Source organism: Canis lupus, chromosome 11 (assembly GCF_048164855.1).
Source record: "Canis lupus baileyi chromosome 11, mCanLup2.hap1, whole genome shotgun sequence".
Taxonomy (NCBI): Eukaryota; Metazoa; Chordata; class Mammalia; order Carnivora; family Canidae; genus Canis; species Canis lupus.
Genome location: NC_132848.1, coordinates 28,625,677 through 28,644,891, shown reverse-complemented (window position 1 = coordinate 28,644,891; position 19,215 = coordinate 28,625,677). Strand labels below are relative to the sequence as shown.

The following is a 19,215-nucleotide window of genomic DNA, read 5'->3' as shown; positions in this document are numbered from 1 at the left end:
AGCGGTGCCCCCCCTCCCCCCACCACCTACTTGGCCTTTTTCAGGGTCAGAGAAGTGGAAGGACCTGGGTCTCAGCTGTGCAGGGGTCCTCACAATGGGCTGGCAATGAGTCACAGCTGGAGGGACAGGCCACCCCCCCCCCCACCCTCCTGCAGCGGGAGGGGCCTGGCCTGATGCTCCTTTGGACCATGGGGACGGCGGGGAAGAAACGAGACAGACACATCCCTACCCCAGGGGCTAGGCCTTAGCTTCGGAATGTGACAATTTATTTGGGGGGGCAAAAGAGGCTTTTCACTCCCCCTTCCTGGCATTGATACAACATTGAAGAGCAGCAGAACTAAACGTACAAGACGAGAGTATTCGGCACAAACCCTCCCTCCCCCGGCCCAGAAACAACCGAATCCAGAACAACAGAACCAAGACCCACACCCAACACGAGCCGTCTTCTCCACCCTCGACCTCTGGGAGGGGGCAGGTGGACGGGGGGGGGGGGGGGGGGGGGGGGCAGAGGGGACCCACCCCCACGCCGGGCTGCATCTCCATTCCTGGTCTCCTGCCAACCCAACTAGTTCCCTCTCTTTAAACCACTGGAGGCAAAGTTTAGCCAGCTGGGAGCTGGATGGTTGAACCACAGACAAAGGCAACAACACTTCATTTTTAAAATGAGAAAGAGAAAAAAAGAGACAGTGCCCCTCCCCAAATATAGAGCTATATATGTATATTTTATATATATAGAATTCATTCGTGCACAATTCATTAAATGAGCTTTTCAAAAATTAAAAAAAATTATAAGATACATTTCTTTAGGCCTTTGTGTTTTTTAAATTAAAACGAACAAAAAGTGTCCATCTGCACTCCACTCAACAACAGGGGTAGGCCCCAGAACCCTTCGTTCCTTCTACCTTGGCCTCTTGCGAGGGGCCCCCCCCTTAGACCATCAGCCCCACTTTGCCTAGCTGAAGCTCCGCATACAGTAGGCACTCACTCACTGCTGGAGTGGGGTACTGACTCCTTCAAGGTGCAGCGGGGGGACCCTGCGGGCCTGGGAGGTGGGGTCCTCCGTCCCCACTCGGCCCGGCCCCCTATCCCAGCACCTTGTTGACTGTCACAAGACGGAGTCAGGCTAGGGAAACCCTCTCCTGGAGTTTCAGCCCCTAAACTTTCTGAATCTGAGAGGAGATGCAGATTGAAAAAAACTTAAACCTTTAAACACTTTCCTTTTCTTTTTAAAAGTGATTCCTTAAACCATACCAGCCTCCAAGAGGCTGCCTTGGGCTAGTGCATGGGAGCCCGAAAGTGGAACTGACCACGTGGGGCTCCACTGTCCGGCGTGGGCCAAGTGCAAAAACAAAACAAAAACAAAAAAACCACAAACCCAACCCAAACAGCCAATAAAAACCCCCAAAGCTGGGAACGGTGGTGTGTCCACTCGGGTCCCATGGAGGCTAAAAGGATTGGTGACGGCCCAGCCCCTCAGACCTAATAGTCTCCTCCTCTGGGCTGACCCCTTACCCACGACTGCCAGGCACAGGCTGTGGGGGGGGGGGGGGCAGAGAGCCTGTCAGCTCTGTGGTGGCTTCAGCACCCTGGCCCCCACCTTTGAAGGGGCTTTCCCCCAAACGCCAGAGCAACTGGGCCCTTCACCCCAGAGAAGCAGCTTTGCCTCTGAGCCCCAGTTCCCTGGTCTTTTATATAGGGTGATCCCTCTCACTCTGCCCATGTCACACTGAGGGTGGGCCTCGATCATCACTTCTTTCCAGAGCAGGGGAAGGATGGAGCTTGTTCTGCCCCAGACCCCTGTGCAGGCAAGAATGAAAGGGGGCTGTGGGAGGGAGGCTGGAGGCCCCAGTGCCAGCACCCTCCACCAGCACTGAATCCTCAGCAGCTGTCTGGACACCAGCAATGCTTTATGAAGAGGCCCTGCACCCAATACACCCATTTCACAGAAGGGCACACTGAGGGTCAGAGAGGGGGATGAGACCGGGAGGTGCCCCAACTTCCCATCTCAAACCAGAGACACCAGACCTCACCTGTTTCCTATGACACGTGGGTGGGGAGGGGGTGGCATTATGGGGAGACGATCGATGCCCCAACCGATACTGAATATGGGAGGAGCTCGGGCTTTGGGGGTATTTCACATATAAAAATAAAGCAAACCAGAATGCAACTTCTGCTTGGTAATTAGGCAAACGGAAAAGCAGCAAGGGGAGAGGAAGGGCCCATAGGAGGCTGATTCGTGCAAGAGTGTGGGGGGAGAGTTATGGGTCCCCGCTCAGAGCCACTCTGGGAGAGAGGTAAGGAGGGCTCCACTTGCTCTTGCCCCTGTGCCCACCTAGGCCTCCCAGAGGAGGTGCCCACCTCGAAGCAGTGTGCATGCGTGCCTATGTGTGTGCTGAGATGGGGTGGGGGCCACATGGCTGAGCATCAGGCACAGCAACCCACCTGTGGAAAGAGAAGGGATCCCCCTCTCCCCGTGGTTACCCCCGATCCCCTAGGGCCACCACCTAAGATTCTCCCAGAGTCTACAGCTCCTGTCTTCCTGAAGCCTGTATCCCCACCTGGCCAGGGAAGCTCAGGGGTGTCATGGTCTTTGGGGTGATGAGGAGGGAGGGACCAGACGACCCGACAAGCTGGCAAATGAATTGAAGAGAGCAAGAAAACCCAACTGTATCTGCTCACCAGCCTTCCTGGACAAAGTCACCAATGATGCAACAGTGGGACTCCCGCTGACCCCCCCCCCCCAACACACAACCTCCCCCTAAATCTCTGCTCCATTTGCCTGGCCGCTGCAGCTTTGCCTAGCTCCCTCAGGGCCAGTGGTCATCCTTCCCTTTGAAGGAGGGTAGGTGTGGGGTCTGGGCCCAGGACAGGAGGGAGGCCGTCCCCTGCCTGGGGCCAAGGAGATCGAGCATTCGGCCAGATGCTAGGGCCCTGGCAGCCAGGCCTAGGCCTCCATCCCCGTTCCTAACACCGCCACCTCACCTGTGCAATCATTGCGGTACTAGTTTTTCTTTAAATATCTCTTTCTCTCCCCCCCACTCCCACCCCGACCCCATAGGAATCCCACAATATTTTTTCTATTTCTTTTTTCTTTTTCCTCTTTTTTTGTTTTTTGTTTTTTTGCAAAACTAATTCTTTCACTTTCCTGTCATAAAATCACCTCTGAAAACACAACTTCTTTACAAAAAAAGTCACGAATGACACGGACTCTCAGGAAAACACATTTCTATGGTCTCTGGAAACACCTGTAACTGGCACCCAGGTGGTCACTCACCTGGGGTGAGGGGTCAGGGGGGAAATCCCCTCTAAGGACAGAGGAGAAATACCAGCCCTTATTTGGGGGGAAGCCAATTGGCACTTGGACGGCCACAGAGCCAACACAAAGGGCAGGGTAGGGAGGGGTCTAGGAGTACCAGCCCCCCAAACCCTGTGAGGGCCCTTGTTCTACACCCTGGGCTGGGGAGGAGCAGGGGCCATGCCTCAGCCCCCGGCAGGGAGATTTGGAAGAACAAATCCTCCTATACTTCGGACAAAGGCATTTGTTTACCTAACGGGATTCCCTTTCTGCCTCCTCCTACCTTTTGCCATCATGCTTCTGAGTTGTGACCTCTTGCAGCACATGCCAAGAAGCTCCCTGAGCCATGCTCAGGGACATGCCACCAATGCCAACTGAGACCCGGGCCTAGCGGGGGCAGAGGGGTTCCCACAGTGCACCAGAGCCGGGTCCCGCATACCTTCCCTCTCCTGAAGAACACAGGCCCCCTCTTTGGTCACCCCCTTTGGCCTCCCCGCCCTCCCAGTACCTGGCCTAAGACTGGGGCCTTGGTCTCTGCTGGCATGGACACCTCAGCTCCCTGGCAACAGAGAGAAGGAAAGCTGCCCTGGGCTCCAGGGCCTCCCACTGCTTCGAGCAGGCTGTGCTGTGAGAAAAGCCTCAGGGGTCAGAAGCAAGAGAGAGGGGGGCTGGAGAGGCAGGAGCCCCCTGCCTGGGAATGGTTTCCAGGCTTCCTCCTTCCCCCAGACACCGAGGAGGAAGGAGAAGGCCAGGGCTGGGACTCCCCTCTCCACCTGGGTCTCCACCATGCTGTGTCTGCAGCAGAGGCCTGGCTGGTGGGGCGGACCGCCCCAGAGAGAAGGGTGTGGGGGCACGCACCCCAGCACGGCCGGGCCTTTGACCACCTCATTCTGAGGAACCTTCAAGGAAGCCACCTGGAAAGCCCTGGCGGGCCCTGTGCACATCCAGGTACATGCACAAACATGCCGTGGGGCGGCAGGTAGGCACGCCAGCTGGAAGTTTCCACGGCAGGTTCTTGTAGCACCTTTGGTCAAGAACTGAAGGGCCCTTTAGATGCTGGGAGGCTGTGGCAGGGGGGGCACCCTGCCAGCCCCTCCAACCTTTGAGACAGGGATGAGGAAGGAGCCGGGTTGGAGTGGAGCTAAGGGGACCACCTTAGCTGGGTCTGTCCAGAAGTGGGCAGGAAGACCCAGGCCTCTGGCCCCGCTCCTGCCACCCTCACTGGCGTTGAGGGAGGGGCCGAGGACGGCCTCACCTCAACCTCTGACTGGGCTTTGCCATCCCTGGCCCTCCTGCCCAGGCATCCAGGGGAGGGAAAGGGACAGTGCCCACGGTGGGAGGGGGTCTCCTAAGGGGCCCCGCAGCTGCCAGGTTAGCACCGAGAAATCAGATGCTGTGTGCGAGAGCTGGAAGCAAGCCAGGGAGAGAGAGAGTGGGATGCGGATGAGGCAGCTGAACCCCAGGCTTGGGGGCTCCCTAGGAGCCACCCAGCAGGCCCCACCATGCTCAGGCAAGGAGGATGCCAAGAGGCAAGAGGGAGGACTTCCAAGTGCCCTCGCCCCACTCCAGCCCTAACCTGTTCTGGGACTGCTGCTCCCACGAGGCCTCAGGGCTCCAACTGCCCGGCCCCATCCCAGGGGGTCAACACCAAGCCATTTGAAACAAGCAAAGCACAGGCAGAGGTGTCTGAGGGCAAGGGCGGGGGTGGGAGCAAGAGTAGGACTTTGGGCAGGAGGGCCCCCCCAAGCCCCCCTCCTCAGTGGAGCCCCCTCACTTGCTCACCCCACCGCTGCCACCACCCACAGTGGCACCTGCTACCCCAGTAGCCACCTTCTCGAAATCCTCGGGGTTGCAGAATTCCTTGATAGTGACTGTCAGAAGGTTGCTGGTGACATCGGTGACAACCACATTGGAGCAGGGTGACATCTCGGGGCGCCAGTCCCCAGCTTCAGGCTCGGAGGAGGCGCTGGCAGGCTCAGGGGCCGCGGTAAGTGCCTGGCCCACGGCAGCAGGGACGTCGGGAGGCGCCCGCTTGTTGGTGGCCGCGGCCTCAGGAGGGATGGACAGGTCAAGCACTTCGGGCTCGCGCCAGTCGGGAGCAGACGGGCTCATGGTCTCAGGGAGCAACTTGGGGGGCACGTCATCAGGGTCGGAGGAGGACTGCGGTGCTGGTGAGGGACAGCCGGACGAGCTGGAGCTGCGGGCATCGTAGGGGGCAGCAGGGGCAGCCAGGAGCAGCCCGGGGCCCGGGGAGGCCGCCGTGTCAGCCTTGCCCGCCGGTGGCGGAGGCAGAGGGCCGGGCGGGGGCTTATTGTACAGCGAGAAGGTGCCAAACTTCATGTGGCGGATCTGGGTGCGCAGGATGCTCTCGCTGAACTTCTTGCTCTTGCCAATGACGCGGTTCCTGGAGGGGACTTTGGGGCGAGCGAGGGCTCCGGCCCCCTGCCCGGGGCCGCCCCCGCCTGTGCCCTTGTCGATCACCTTCAGGTTGAGGATGATGCGGTTTCGCTTGGGCTCCCGAGGCTTGACCTTGCGATTGATGATGCGCACCGTCTCGGAGAAAGGCGAGATGGGGGGGCGCAGGCCAGGGCTGCCACCCTGGGGGTCTGGGCGGGGCAGGGGGCGGCGGGACATGCGGTGGCAGCGGCGGATGTCCTTCTTGAGCCGGTGCACGGCTGCACTGGAGTGCAGCTTGGGCGAGGAGGCGCTGGGGCTGGGCTTGACCGGGAAGTGCACATCGCTGATGCGGAGGGCCTCGGCCTGGGCCCGCGCCTGTGGGGCAGAGCGCAGGGTGAGCAGAGCCTCGGCTTGTGGGCGCCAGCCACCCACAAGCATTGTGCCCTTACACCAGCCCGAGAGCATCTCGGAGCATCTGCGGAGCTCCCAAGGCAACGGGGTCAGACAGCTGGAGCAAAGTGCACAGGCCTGCGGGCAGGGGTACCCTCGACCAAGCAAGGCTCTAAGATCCATGGCTTTTGCTAGCTTGGCTGTGGGCCCCGGGGACAGATGGGTTGGTAGCTGTCCTCGCTGACATCAAAGAGTATAGCCATCAGGTCACTGCGTGGGAAGAACAGCCCTTTGCTAGAAGCCCCTACCTAACTCTGTTCCGTGGAGGATCCTGGCCTAGCCTGGCACTCCTCCTCGGACCAATTCTTGGTGACAGAGGAAGACGGAGGCCCCTCCCTGCTCCACCCCACCCCCCAGGGCTACTGACCTACTTGCAGGATCCCAAGGGCTCTGTGCTCTCTGCTTTTGAACAGGCTGCACCTCCAGCTTGGACTCCCTTCCTGGCTGGTCATCACCTCTGGGACAGACACTTGGCCCTCTTGGCCCCTCCTGTACGCTCCCAGCCCCTTCCACTTCCCCTCTTGGGTCTGATTCATGTCTCCCCCGGATGTGGCGCAAGGCCTGGGTCTGAGCAAATCAGTGCCTACAGATTCCGAAGCTGGCACCTAAAGCCTAGGTTGGAATTCACCCCAGTGAGACAAGGGTCTGGCAGGGATAGGCCAAGGGATGGGACCAACCTCATATGGGAGCCAAGATAGCCTGCAGGGTGGGGTGGGATGGCTGAGCAGGCCTGTGGGCAGCCAGGGGAATTGCTGCTGCACCCCCCCAGCTGTGAAATCTGTAAAGCACCTGCACTCTGTAGAAGCTCACCTACCACCTCGTGGAAGGTGGGGGGTGTGGCAGGGCCCTGAGAGACCTTGCCAAGTTCAGGGCAAGGAACTCTCAAGGCCACATAAACCGTCCACCATTGCCAGTCCTTCCTTCACTAACAAAGTAGTAGAGTCACAGGTTGCTTGGTGCTACAACTATGAACACACACAGGGGCTGCCCTCCATGGAGACAAGGGATGGGCGGGGAGGATGCTGGGAGCTTCAACATAATAAAGGACGAATGGGGCCTAGAAGAGCACAGCTTAGGGGGGGCATCCTTCATCAGAGGATGAAGCCTGAGGAGGGAGCCCTGGTCCTTTCTGAGCCAACCACGCTTGAGGCTCTGGTGGCCTGCCACAGGGGTGCCACAAAGACAAACAGTGGGGATGGAGAGCCCAGAGGTGGTCAAGGGATTAAAAGCAATGACTGGACAGAGGGTAGAGGCAGTGACTGATCCGTCATCTACAGACAGCCTGGCTCCTGGTGGGGGAGACTCACTAGGCGGTGTCTGGCTTAATCCACATGGGAGACAGAGGTCAAGAGGACACATACCCACGGACAGTCTGTGAGCTCCCCGGGAGCGGGATCTGCAGTCTGGGGCCTCTCCATATCCCACCCCACAGCACTAGGCACTTAACAGTCCGTGTGTGGTGGCCCGGGTGCCCCTCAGGCAAAACTAGATCGTATTTGACCACAACCCCCAGAAGCAGTGTTTGCAGACTTATTTGCTGAATTAACAAGGGGTCTTTGGAATGTGGTAGCAGCACACTTTTAACTCTACATGGGAAAGATTGGGGAGCTGCTTGGCCAACAACCCTTTGAGCACTAGGTGGCAGCACACAAGGCCCAGCCTGCCCCATGCCAGGGCGGCCAGCTCCTCCTGCAGCACGCCAGCCAGCGGAGCCAAGGTCTGGTTCCCTTGCATCCCTTCTCACACCCAGGCGGGAGAATTAGCCTTTCCTCGGCTTGGCAAACAGGGCCTTTTGCAGGTTCATCTCCAAGGGAGTTTGGGGGAACCTTCCCCTCTTATCCCCCAGGGGGTCAGCGCTGATGCCCTCAGCGAGCTTCCTGAGCTCCCAGGCCTCTGCCCCAGTCCCATGGTGATGGTCCCCAGGGTGTGGTGAAAGGGGGTAAACCTCAGACCTGGGATGAAACTCCGGCTGGGGGGCCCATCACATACCGTCAGATAACATGCTAACACCTGTTCAGCACCAGGTCTGGCACACAGCAAGTACTCAACAAATACTAGATTTATCCATGGGGGGTGGGGGGGTGGGACGGACAGGGGGTTTATGAGCAACAATCTTCTACTAATGTATGATTTCCAAACTTTGTAAGAGAAACATTTCTTACTTTATAGCTTTTAAGTTTTTTTTTTTTTTTTTAAAGAGACTAGTTTAACCTTCCTGCTCCTCTCCCCTCCCCAGGCTGAGAATTCTGTGAAGGTGGGACCTGGGTCTGCCCGTGAATTAAAAATGTGAACCACAGCCAGTGTTTACTGCTGTGGGTAAACGGGGGGAGAGGCACGGCTCTGAGGGGCTGGCATGTACAACAGATGACAGCACAGATGAACGAGCTGGACCCTACCACGGACTCTCTGTGACCTGGGGCAAGTCCACCACCTCCCTGGCCTCAGTTTTTCTATGTGTAAAGTGGGGATAAATCAGAACCTACCTCCTGGGCTCCTGTTTCCTTGCAGGCAGAAAGTAAGTGTTCAGTAGAATTTGTTTACTATACACACTGCCCCTCGGTGACTCACAGACTTCTGGGCTCAGACCAAGCTGGTCTCCATCACCCCTTACAAATATCCACATCACTCTCGTAAGGTCCAGGTCCGGGTCCGGGTCCTCTCATCTGCCTCTCCACCTCCCCCCGCCACCCCATCTCTGCAGCCTTCAGTTTCTGGGGTGTGTTCACCTTGTCCCTTCAACCTGATGTGGACTCTCTGACGGACAGGGTGAAGACCAGGAGCCAGAATGAAGCCGGGAAGCTGGGGGGTGGGGGGGTGGGGGTGGGGGTAGGAGCTCACAGAAGTCACCTCCCCTCTCTGGGCCTCGATTTTTCTCATCTGCATAATGGGAATCCTACGCCTTCATAGGGTTGAGAGGATTAAAGGAGATAATCAATGTGAGGGCTCGGCACCGTGTTAGGCCCAGAGCCGCCAGCTCAGAAGCTAGAGCTATCAAGGAGGAAAATGGCATTTCGTGAAATCCAAGCTCACGGTCATTACTCACTTCACCGCTAGAGGGTGCTCCAGCTGCGCTGAGAGGCTGTCACACAGCCACCCGCCCTCCAGCTGCTCCGCCCCATCCCTCCTCTCAGGCATGAAGGGTTGAGGGAGCTCCTCCGCGGGTCCCCCTAACGAGTGTGGGCTGGCAATAGGAGTCACGGAAATAGGTAATTCTGGACACCGACAGTTCTTCCACGGCTCCGCTTTAAGTCCGAACCCTTACACATGCACAGTCCTTTCGGGGTGGGGGTGGGGGTGGGGCTGGAGAGGCCCACCCCCACCCTCCTGGGGCTTTGAGCCTTTTGCACAAACTGGAGATGCTGAGGTTGCGCATTCTGCACAGTCGCTTTCCTGCGGAGCTTTCCCTGCCCTTCATTCCCCTGCCAATCGCCACACAGGCTGTCAGGGTGGGAAGGGGCCCGGAGCCATTAGATTATTGGGGCGACTGGGGTGTCCCACGGAGGCGCGCCTGCAGCCTTGCCTCTCTCCTAGGGCCATCTCACCTTCGCTCTCCGACTCTGTTCTTCCTCACTGAGGAAAATTAGATAATCCCCCCCAAACCTCTAAGATGGCTTCCTCCGGAGCTAGGTCTCCCTCCCTTGCCAAGGCCGATGAGCTCCGCTTTCACTCCCTCCCACCCCATCCTCGTCTCCAGAAACAGCCAGGGGTGGGGAGAAGCCAGCGGCCCAGCCCAGGTGATAAGCTCAAAGTGAAGTGATCTAAGGTCAAATTCAAGTTGGATTCCCCTCCACAGGAGGGGAGGCATGCAGAGCAAATCCTAAGAGAGAAGGAAGCAGGGGGGCGGGGAGGCAGGTGGCCCCCAAATGCTCCCTGTTCCCAGCCTTCAGGGAAACCACATTTACTCTCCCCATGGGTTCTAATTCCAGGCAGAGCCCTCCCATCTCAAGGCTGGGGGAGAGGGGAGGGCTGGCCTCCCGGCATGTGCAGAAGTAACCTCCCTGCCACCCCCTCAGGTGGACAGCCCCCACCTGCCTCAACCATCCCCATGCTGGAGCCCGGCTGGCCTGCCCAAACCCCCAAACCCCGGTTTTGTCAGCGAGGATTATCCTCCCCGCTCACTCCCCACTCCCAGGCCCCTCTTGCTGAAGCGGACGCGGGCCAGGGCCGGCTGCCAGGGGCTCGTCGGGGGCCTCACAACCACCCCCTGCCCAGCTGGGGCCCCTCTGGAAAGGTCCGCCTGCCTGGGCAGCCGCGGATCTGTCCCTCCCTTGCAGGCCCCGTGCTGCGCCAGGGCTAGGGGCCCGCGAGGGGGCTGCTGGGGCTGGGCCAGGTTACCTTCAGGAGGAAAGTTTTGGGTTTGGGTCCCCTCTTCTTGGGCCCATACAGCTCACGCTCCCTCTCCCTGCGGCCGAGAAACGCCAAAGGTTAAAAAGAGCCCCTTCCCGGGCCCCACTCCGCGCTGCCCGCCCCGGCGCTCCCGCTTCCCCCGCTTCCCCGCGCGGCGCCCCAGCCGAGCCTTGGCCCCGCCGTCCCTGCCAGCTCCCCAAACTCACTTCTGCTCGAAGGCTGCAATGAGCCGCGAGTCCAGGATGTTCTCCTCAGGCTCCCAAGTGCTGTACCTGCCGAGTCACACATGCACGAAATAAAAATGAAAACCCAACAGGCAGAGGCACATGCGAAGCAGCAAACGTGCACCCCCTACACCCCCACCCCCAAGGGGAAAAAAGGCCCCGCTGTCCGCTGCCTCCCCTCCCCCCTCGCCCCCGGCCCCCACCGGCGCTTACTTGATGGCCCACCCCTTCCATTTCACCAGGTACTCGATGCGTCCCTGAAAAACAGAGAAGAAAAAAAGGGGGGAGTGGGGGTGGGGAGGATGCGGGGACGCGAGGAGGCGGCGGCGCGGGGGTGGGCGAGAGAGCCCGGGTCGGCGGGACCGCTTCGCCCCAATGGGCCGCGGACCCGGACACCGGCTGCGGGGCCAGGCGTCCCGCCTCGGGAGGGGGCTCACCTTTCGGATCCGCCGCTTGATGATGGATTCGGCCGCGAAGACCCGCTCGCCCACTGCAGACAGCTCCATCTTGCTCAGCGGCACCCACAGCCCATAATACTCCCTGCTCCCGCGGCCGGTGCTGCACCGCTCGCGCACGCGCCGCAGCGCACAGGCCCCGGCGGGCGGGCGGGCGGGCGCGCGGCGGGGCGCGCGCTCGCGTTCCAGCTGCGGGCCGTCACGTGACCCCTCGGGGCAGGCGCGGCGTTGCCAGGACCTCCCCCTCCCCCGGGGCGGTTGCTAGGGAAAGTGAGCGCTCGCGGGGCGGGGGCGCGCGCTGGCTCTTAAAGGGGCCTCGACGCGCGGCGGGAGTGCCGGCCCGGAACCCGGTGGGTGCTAGGCTCGTGCGAAGCCTGGTCTGGCGCAGTGCAGTCTAACAGGCACTTTTTTGCTCCCTTCTCCATCTTCCCGGCCCGCCATAGCTGACACCTTCTCCCTCCTGTTCACACCTCCCCCTTGCAAGACTCGCTAGGCCCCAGCAGGGGAAGGACCATGGAGTCGCTGCAGCTGCTGCGCATCCTCCCAGCAGAAGTTTGCAAACAGTTAAATATGATACAGCAGAAATGCATTTGCTGTTGCCTTGCCAGGCCCTGCGGGAATTTCTTTAAAACATTGCCCTCCTCCTCCCCAATCCATTATTTATGTATTCGTGGGAGTGTGGTTTTGTAACCAGTTCAGATGAATTAAAACAAGAACTCCGCCGCAGGAAGAGGGGTGGGGGCGGTAAATGGGGTGGAGGAAGGCCGGGAGGATCCTGTGCATCTGTCCTTTGGCCGGCGGCCGGGGTCTTGGGCGGCACCTGCCTTCACCCGGGAGGCGGGATGAAGATTGCAGCGAGGACTGTGTGGCGGCGAGGGGAGGGAGAGAGAGAGGCTGTGGGGTGAGAATGGGCCCTTGGCACCCCAGATGAGGCCTGAGCGGGCCATCCTCGGGTCATTTGGCAGACACCACCCACATGATCTTGTCTATATGTTTTCTGATCCCCGGGCCCCCTGGCCTTGTCACTCTCCGGCTGCCTGCAGCTCCTTTGCTGGTTCCGCCATTGCTCACAGGGAGACCAGACCCCAGCTTCCTATTTGAGGACGGACTGGAAGACCTGGCTGTCCCGGAATGGACACACAGAGTAGCCCTGCCACGCAAAACGCTCCATTTCTTTTCTTTTGAATTATTTAGACTTTATTTTTTTTTATTGCACCAGCAGTCTTGTCCTTTAGAAATACATTTAAAAAAAGACCCTCCTGTCCATAATCTCCATCAAACCATTATTAATATCTTCATGAATCCTCTTCCAGCCTCTGTTCTACGCCTATATAAACACACGTATGTATGCGTATGTGTACACTGTAGATACATAGTATATGTATATGTATTTGTTATTTCTTTTTAACAAAATGGGATCGTATGAATCACACTGTCTGCAATCTGCTTTTCTCCCTTAATGATATAAAGCAAACCTCTCTTGGTGTCATCAAATGAAAAATTTGCCACCATTTTCGTGGCTGTGATGGGGCTGAGATGGAGGTGGAGAAGAATCGGCATGTAGTGAGAATCAGGATTGTCTCTTGCTTTCATGACTTGTATATTAGAAAAGGGGATTTTTATATTTCTGTACTATAATCCTAATTCTTGTAGTTTCTAATCGACCACATCAAAATCTCTGCTTCTCATCCCTGCATCTATGCAGATTTGTCTAATTATCTTGGGAGAAATCCCCCTCACCTTCCTTAAAATCAACATGCTCTTGAAAAATAGTTATTTGCTGGCCAGCCCCAAGTGGGCTTTCACATAAGAACTGAGCTGCCTTCCTGGGGATGATCACGGTGAATGGGCAGATGAACTGTGTGAATTGAAGAGTGTGTGTGTGTGTGTGTGTGTGTGTGTGTGTGTGTGTGTGTTCAGGCTGAGAGAGACAAGCAGCCAGATAAAGTGGGTAACCATTAAATCCATTTGTTAGTTCATTCAGCAGCTTTTGTGACCCTTTTTAAGGTTTTGTGTTAAACCACCTAGACAAAGGTGCCCCAGGCTTGAGGAACCCTCAGTCAGGTGAAAGAGGCACCTGCCATGTAGTGTGACTGGTGCTAGAATAGACATGTAGTAATTTCCTATGGCTGCTATAACAAATTACCACAGACTTAATAGCTTAAAGTAGCACAGACTTATTATCTTACAGATCCGGAGGTCAGAAATCCAAAATCAGTGTCACTAAGCTAAAGTCAAGATATCCCCAGGGCTGGTTCCTTCTGGAGACTCAAGAAGAGAATCCATTTCTTGTCTCTTCCAGCTTCTGGAAGCTACTGGCATTCCTCAGCTCATAGAATCACTGCATCATTTAGTCTTTACTTTTGCCTTCCTCTGACTTACCTCTTGCCTCTTTCTAATAAGGACTTTTGTGATTACGTTGGGCTCACCAAATAATTGAGGATTATCTTCTCATCTCAACATCCTTACCTTAATGATATCTGCAAAGTCCCTTTTACCCTAGGGTAACATATTATACAGTGTATGTAAGGTATCACATTCATAGACTCTGGGGATTAGAATGTGGAGATCTTTGGGTGGATGGGGCATTATTCAGCCTACCACAAAAAGTACGTATAGGTTGTCTTGGGAGTCTAAATTTATTAGAGTTCTCCAGAGAAGCAGAACTGTGAGGATGTATATAGAAATATATAAGAGGAGATTTGTTCATAGGAATTGGCTCATGTGGTTATGAAGGTCAAGAAGTCTACAAACTGGAAAACCAGGAAAGCTGGTAGCAGGGGGCCTCACTTGGCTCCTGGCCTCTCATGATTCAGCTGTTAGACCCTTGGTCCGAAAGCCAGGGAACCAGGACTGGAGAAGATGGATGTCCCAGCTCAAGAAGAGAAAGAATTCGCCATTCCTCTGCCTTTTTGTTCTGTTCAGGTCCACAATGGATACATTATAGCACGCATTGGCGAGGGTGGATCTCATTATTCAGTTTACGGAATCAAATGGTAATCTCTTCAGGAAACACTCTCATAACATATCAGAAATAATCTTTACAAGCTCTCTGGGCATCCCAGAGCCCAATCAAACTGACATCCAAGGAACCGTCATACTAGATAGGCGAGCAGTCCACTACCTGGAGGAGAGGAGGCCTGGAGGGCAAACTCATCTTTATCATTCAAGGCCCCAGTCAGATGTTCCCACCTCTGAGAAGCCCTCCCAGCCTCCTCTCCTCCATGCACTGGTTAAAGGCTGCAAGGAGAAGGTGTCAGGGGGGCAGATGTCAATTCCCAGGCACTTCCTGCTTTCCGCCTCAATGTGCTTCAGTATTCTGGGGAGGTCTCCAGAAGGAGAGGCACAGGTGCTGGCTGTTGGAAGGAAAAGCACATGGTACCTAGGTGGGGTGGGAATGGGTGTGGGCACATGATAAAGGGCATCCACCCAGGGGGATCTAGGTAGCCAACAGATTTCACTGTGAAGGGCTGAGCTATAACACCATGTATACCTCACTTTAAGGGCTCTGCAAAATCCACACTTATTCCCACTCCAGGGCCTTGACACGTGCTGTTCCTTCTGCCTGGAACATTCACGTTTTCTCCTGATGGGCACATGTCTTGTTTCCTCACTTCTTTCAGACTCTGCTCAAATTTCTCTTCTGCAGAAAGGTACTCTCTGACCTCCTTATCTAAAGTAGTACCTGTCACTCTCTATTCCCTATGTCACCTTGTTTCTTTTTTTTTTTTTTACCTTTTTTTTTTTTTTACCTTGTTTCTTCCTGACCCTTAACACTACCTGATATTATATTAATCATTGAGTTATGCTTCACTAGACTCCAAGCTCCACAGGGGCGGGGGTTTTGTACTTTATCCGATACACTTTATCTCCAGTAGTAGGTGTTCAATAAATATTTTTTGGACCCATGAGTGGAACATTGAAAGGGTTTTCAAGACTAATCTTGACCATATAACATTTACAGGGATACAGACCCAGCAAACAGTCCCTGGGTATTCCCTTCCCTCCCTGTGTTGGGCTTTGGGAATGCAAAGATGGAAATGATGGGATTTTTGTCCTCCCGGTACTGAGGTGCAGGGGGGGATGAAGGTTCAAACAGGTGCATTTTGATGTTTAGCTGTCAACCTCCCTGTGCTTCGGTGTTCTTCATCTGTAAAATGGGGGTAATCATTCCTATCTTGTAGGTTTATTGTGCAGATAATGAGATGACACACATATAGCACCTGGAATTCTGTTGGGTACATAGTAGGTCTGTGAGAGTGTAAGTATATATATGCCCCAAGCTGGCTCAGAGGGAAATGGGGACATACACACACAGTGTATACACTTACATGTTTTTCTTCCACCGAAACTCAATTTATTTGATCAACTCTAGAAGTTGAATCTGTGTTGGTCAGAGAGAATACCAAACACTACATATAGTGCTCATCATTTCAAGGACTCTTCCAAGTGCGATGCATAATATTAACTAACTTAAACCTCAAAACAATCTTAGTGGCCAGATACTCATATTGTCCCACCTCACTGTTGCAGATGCTGGGTTTCTGTCCAAACATGAAAGACCTGGAGCTGAGATGAACAACACCTAGGCTCTAGTCCACAAGATGTCCTTCATCTCCTCCCATGACCCCATGAGATCTGCCACAGGATGTCATTTGACTTACGAAACTGGACAAAAAAGCTGAAGACGTGCAGTCAGGGGACAGTATAAGTCTCAAGGAATTGAAACATGCATAGTTCCTCCTGAATGATTGTGCTGCAAACTTATGTGCCCCCAAAAGAAAGACTAACTATTTTTAGAAAGAGGGCAGTAGAGGCTTTTGGAATTATGCCTGAATACAGTCATAATTGGGCAAGGGATACAGGGAGCTCCAATTTTGGCAGAGGGATCTTTTCGAAATGCAGTTCTGACCAAGTCATCCCTCTGTTTAAGACTCTTCAATGCTGGAAGGAGGCAAAATATCAACAAGGAAAAAACCCTCACAGGGGCCAATGGTTCTCTCTAGAAGGAAACCCAAGTCCTTTCTCTTGATGGTCTTTGCCCCCTTCCCCTGCACCCCGTACAACCTTTCATTTGGTTTAATTAATCTGCCTGCTGTTTCCTGAATGGTCCCTAATTATTATTATTATTATTATTATTATTATTATTATTATTATTATTTTGTTCACGTGGGAAGCACCTACATATTTTTCAAAACTCGATTCTGGGAAGTCCTTCTGTATGAAGCCATATCTGGCTTCCCCAGGTAGAACTAGCCAGATTTCATTTGTCCCCATTTGAAGGTTTACATAGTTCTGGGGACACAGGAGAGTTCTGTTTGGTCCCTTGTCATCTCTGGGAAAGCTTGAGCCCTCTGAGAGCAGGGACTCCTATATCCTTCAGTTTTCTGACACTGGGTAGTCAGTCAACAGATACTTTCTGGGCACCAACCGTGTGCCTAGCACCTAGGTGCTGGGGAGCTGGCAGAGAAAAGACAGACACACCCCTGCCCTCAAGAAGCTTAGATTCTTATGAGAATAGGAGACAGACAATGAACACATGAAGCAAGATGATTTTTAGGTCAGACTTGTATCATAGGAAGACTAAATAGGGTGGCGTGGCAGAGAGGAACAGGGTATGTGGATGAGGTGCTTAGCTAGGGTGGCCAGGGCAGGCCTTTTGAGGAGCCCCATCTGAGAGAAGACCTGATGAAGAAAAGGAGGCAGCTGCGTAGATCTGGGACAAGTGCTTTCCCAACAGAAGCAGCAGCAGGGACGCCTGGGTAGCTCAGCGATTGAGTGTCTGCCTTCAGCCCAGGGTGTGATCCTGGGGTCCTGGGATTGAGTCCCACATTAGGCTCCCTTCAAGGAGCCTTGCTTCTCCCTCTGCCTATGTCTCTGCCTCTCTCTCATGAATAAATAAATAAAATCTTAAAAAAAAAAAAAAGAAGAAGAAGAAGAAGAAGCAGCAGCAGCAAGTGCAAAGGCCCCAAGGCAGGGACAAGCTTGGCCTATCTGAGGCACAGAAGGAAGACAGTGGAGCTGGAATGGAGTAGTTGGGAGGCAGAGGTTTTCAAGGAAGGCAGAGACCCCACACACAGACCTCACAGCCACGAAAGAAAGCTTGGTCTTTGTTCTGAATGTGGCAAGGAAACCCTAGGGGAAAACTCATTGCAAGAGGGAAAAAGACCATCACAGTGCTTGATGCAGAGGCCAAGCCTTGGGTTGTTGGCAACGTCCTGAGTGCCAAGTGGTGGCTGCTTCTCAAATCTGCCACCACCCAGCCTCCTGGATATACATCCATGGAGGCAGAGGCTGTAAAGAAACATGGAAAGAACTGTCTCTGGACTCTCCCAGCCTGAGTCCCCTCCAATAGAAAGGTGGACAAGGGGGAGGAAGCCATTCATTCCTCTGTTCTGCTAGTTAGTTTGGGCAAATGTTCAGCTTCTGTACAAAGATATCCCTCAATACAATGATTTGTTTCTCTCTTCCATAGCAATCTGGCCTGCGGCAAGGTCAGCGGACAGTTGCCAGGGAGGGTCAAGGCCATGGGTTGGGGGGACTGACTCCTAAGCGATTACAAATAAAATCAAGGATGATTCCGGCTCATGTGAGCCCTGGGGCCCCGAGGATCCCTCCCTCTTCTAGAGAATGCAAAACAGATGAGAAGTGCCTTCTCTTTCATCTCCCACAGACTGCAGCCAGCTCTGTGCAAACTTGTCCTCTTCCTGTTCTTTCTGTTATGTTGGGAAACTTTTTTTCAAATACTTTTCAGTTGGTTGGGGGTGTGTGTGTGTGTTAATTTCCCAGATTCTTTTGCACAGCAAGGAGAGCTTGGGGGCGGAGGACAGGTGACAGGTGGATGCCCAGAGGCTGCGCCTGAGAGGGGGTGAGACAGGAGGCTGGGGCTTCTTTTGATCCCATGCTGCCAGCTTCGTCAGGCAGTGTGGTCCCCGGAGCAGTAGGCCAGCGTGGGGGCCAGAGGAGCCTGGCTGCTGACCACCTGCTCTCCCCATCCTGGCCTTGGTCCCCTGCTTCTGTTCACGGTGAGGACCAGTGTCTCGCCAGGGCCAGCGGTCCTGCCTGAGGGGAGCCTCTCATAGTGTCACATCACCTTTGTCTCCTTCCCTGGGGTCTTCAGAGAGCCCTTAGGGGGAGTGATAATAAAGATCCAAATCTCCCTGTGACTTGGCAGTTCTGGGGCTGTCTGAAAAGATAAACTTCTAGGGGCTCATTAGAAAGAATCCTTCTAATGGATTCATTGAGCTCTGCCTCCAAAATGCACGGACAGCTCAGAACACGCCCAGAAAGTGCTGCACCAGCCAAGCATCCCAGATACTGTGGGAGGGGAGCAGGTCCCCAGGGCCTGGGGGCACACGTGGGCCTCCCAGACATTGCTGAGGGGGATTTTTCCAGGCCACAGCCAGGAGACATGAGTATGTTGGCCTGATTATGTAGCTAATTTAGAAGCAACCACTCCTGGAGGCTGCCCCTGACCTTTGGTCACTGGTGAAGGTCATTATCAGTCGCCTGGGCTTGTCAGAGAATGTTTCTAGCACCGTGTGTGAGACCCCAATTTGTCATTTGCTCCTTGCTTCCACCATCAGGGCCTTCCCCAGGGTGGGGTGGGTGAGAGCCCCAGCTCTCCTGCCTGGGGCTGTGCTGCTGACCACCCCAAGGCTGCACTGGAAGGAGGTGCCCCTAGAGGACTTTGCTGAAGAGAACCGCATCCTGATCTTCGTGCTCTGAGCCATGGAAGGAGCAGGAGCCCTGGCACACCGCAGCCTCAGACTCTGGGACAGGTCTGCATGTGGCTGCCTGTCATACCACGGTGGGACATCCCTCTGGGGGACCCTGGGAGCCACAACCCAAGTCCCATAAGGGCCAGGGACACCTCTGTCTTCCAGGTTCCGCGGGACCCATAGCTGGTGATGGGTGTATACAGCAGGAAGAGTTGTGACCCATGCCCAGTGATGTAAGGGGGCTGGGAGGTCAGCCCAGGGGCCTGCTGGGAATTTGTCCTGTTCTTGGCCCCACACAGACAGAAATGAGAGGTGACAAGACTGTC

The 19,215-nt window shown here is 55.1% G+C and overlaps 1 protein-coding gene across 1 annotated transcript; it reads right to left on the bottom strand.

The window, feature by feature from the left end:
- Positions 1–244: 244 nt before the first annotated feature.
- On the bottom strand, positions 245–11,320 carry CBX6 (chromobox 6). Its single transcript, XM_072843921.1, has 5 exons — positions 11,151–11,320; positions 10,927–10,970; positions 10,696–10,761; positions 10,478–10,544; positions 245–6,067 (listed from the first exon to the last, which is right to left on the bottom strand). Exons 1-5 carry the CDS (start codon positions 11,217–11,219, stop codon positions 5,066–5,068), a joined length of 1,248 nt encoding a protein of 415 aa, XP_072700022.1. The 5' UTR covers positions 11,220–11,320; the 3' UTR covers positions 245–5,065.
- Positions 11,321–19,215: the final 7,895 nt, after the last annotated feature.

Excerpts from the sequence above, each read along its gene's own strand:
- CBX6 (XM_072843921.1), bottom strand. The coding sequence starts at position 11,219 with ATGGAGCTGTCTGCAGTGGGCGAGCGGGTCTTCGCGGCCGAATCCATC. Across the intron at positions 10,971-11,150 it reads TCAAGCGGCGGATCCGAAAG|GGACGCATCGAGTACCTGGT; the intron begins GTGAGCCCCCTC and ends TCTGTTTTTCAG. Across the intron at positions 10,545-10,695 it reads ATTGCAGCCTTCGAGCAGAA|GGAGAGGGAGCGTGAGCTGT; the intron begins GTGAGTTTGGGG and ends TCTCGGCCGCAG.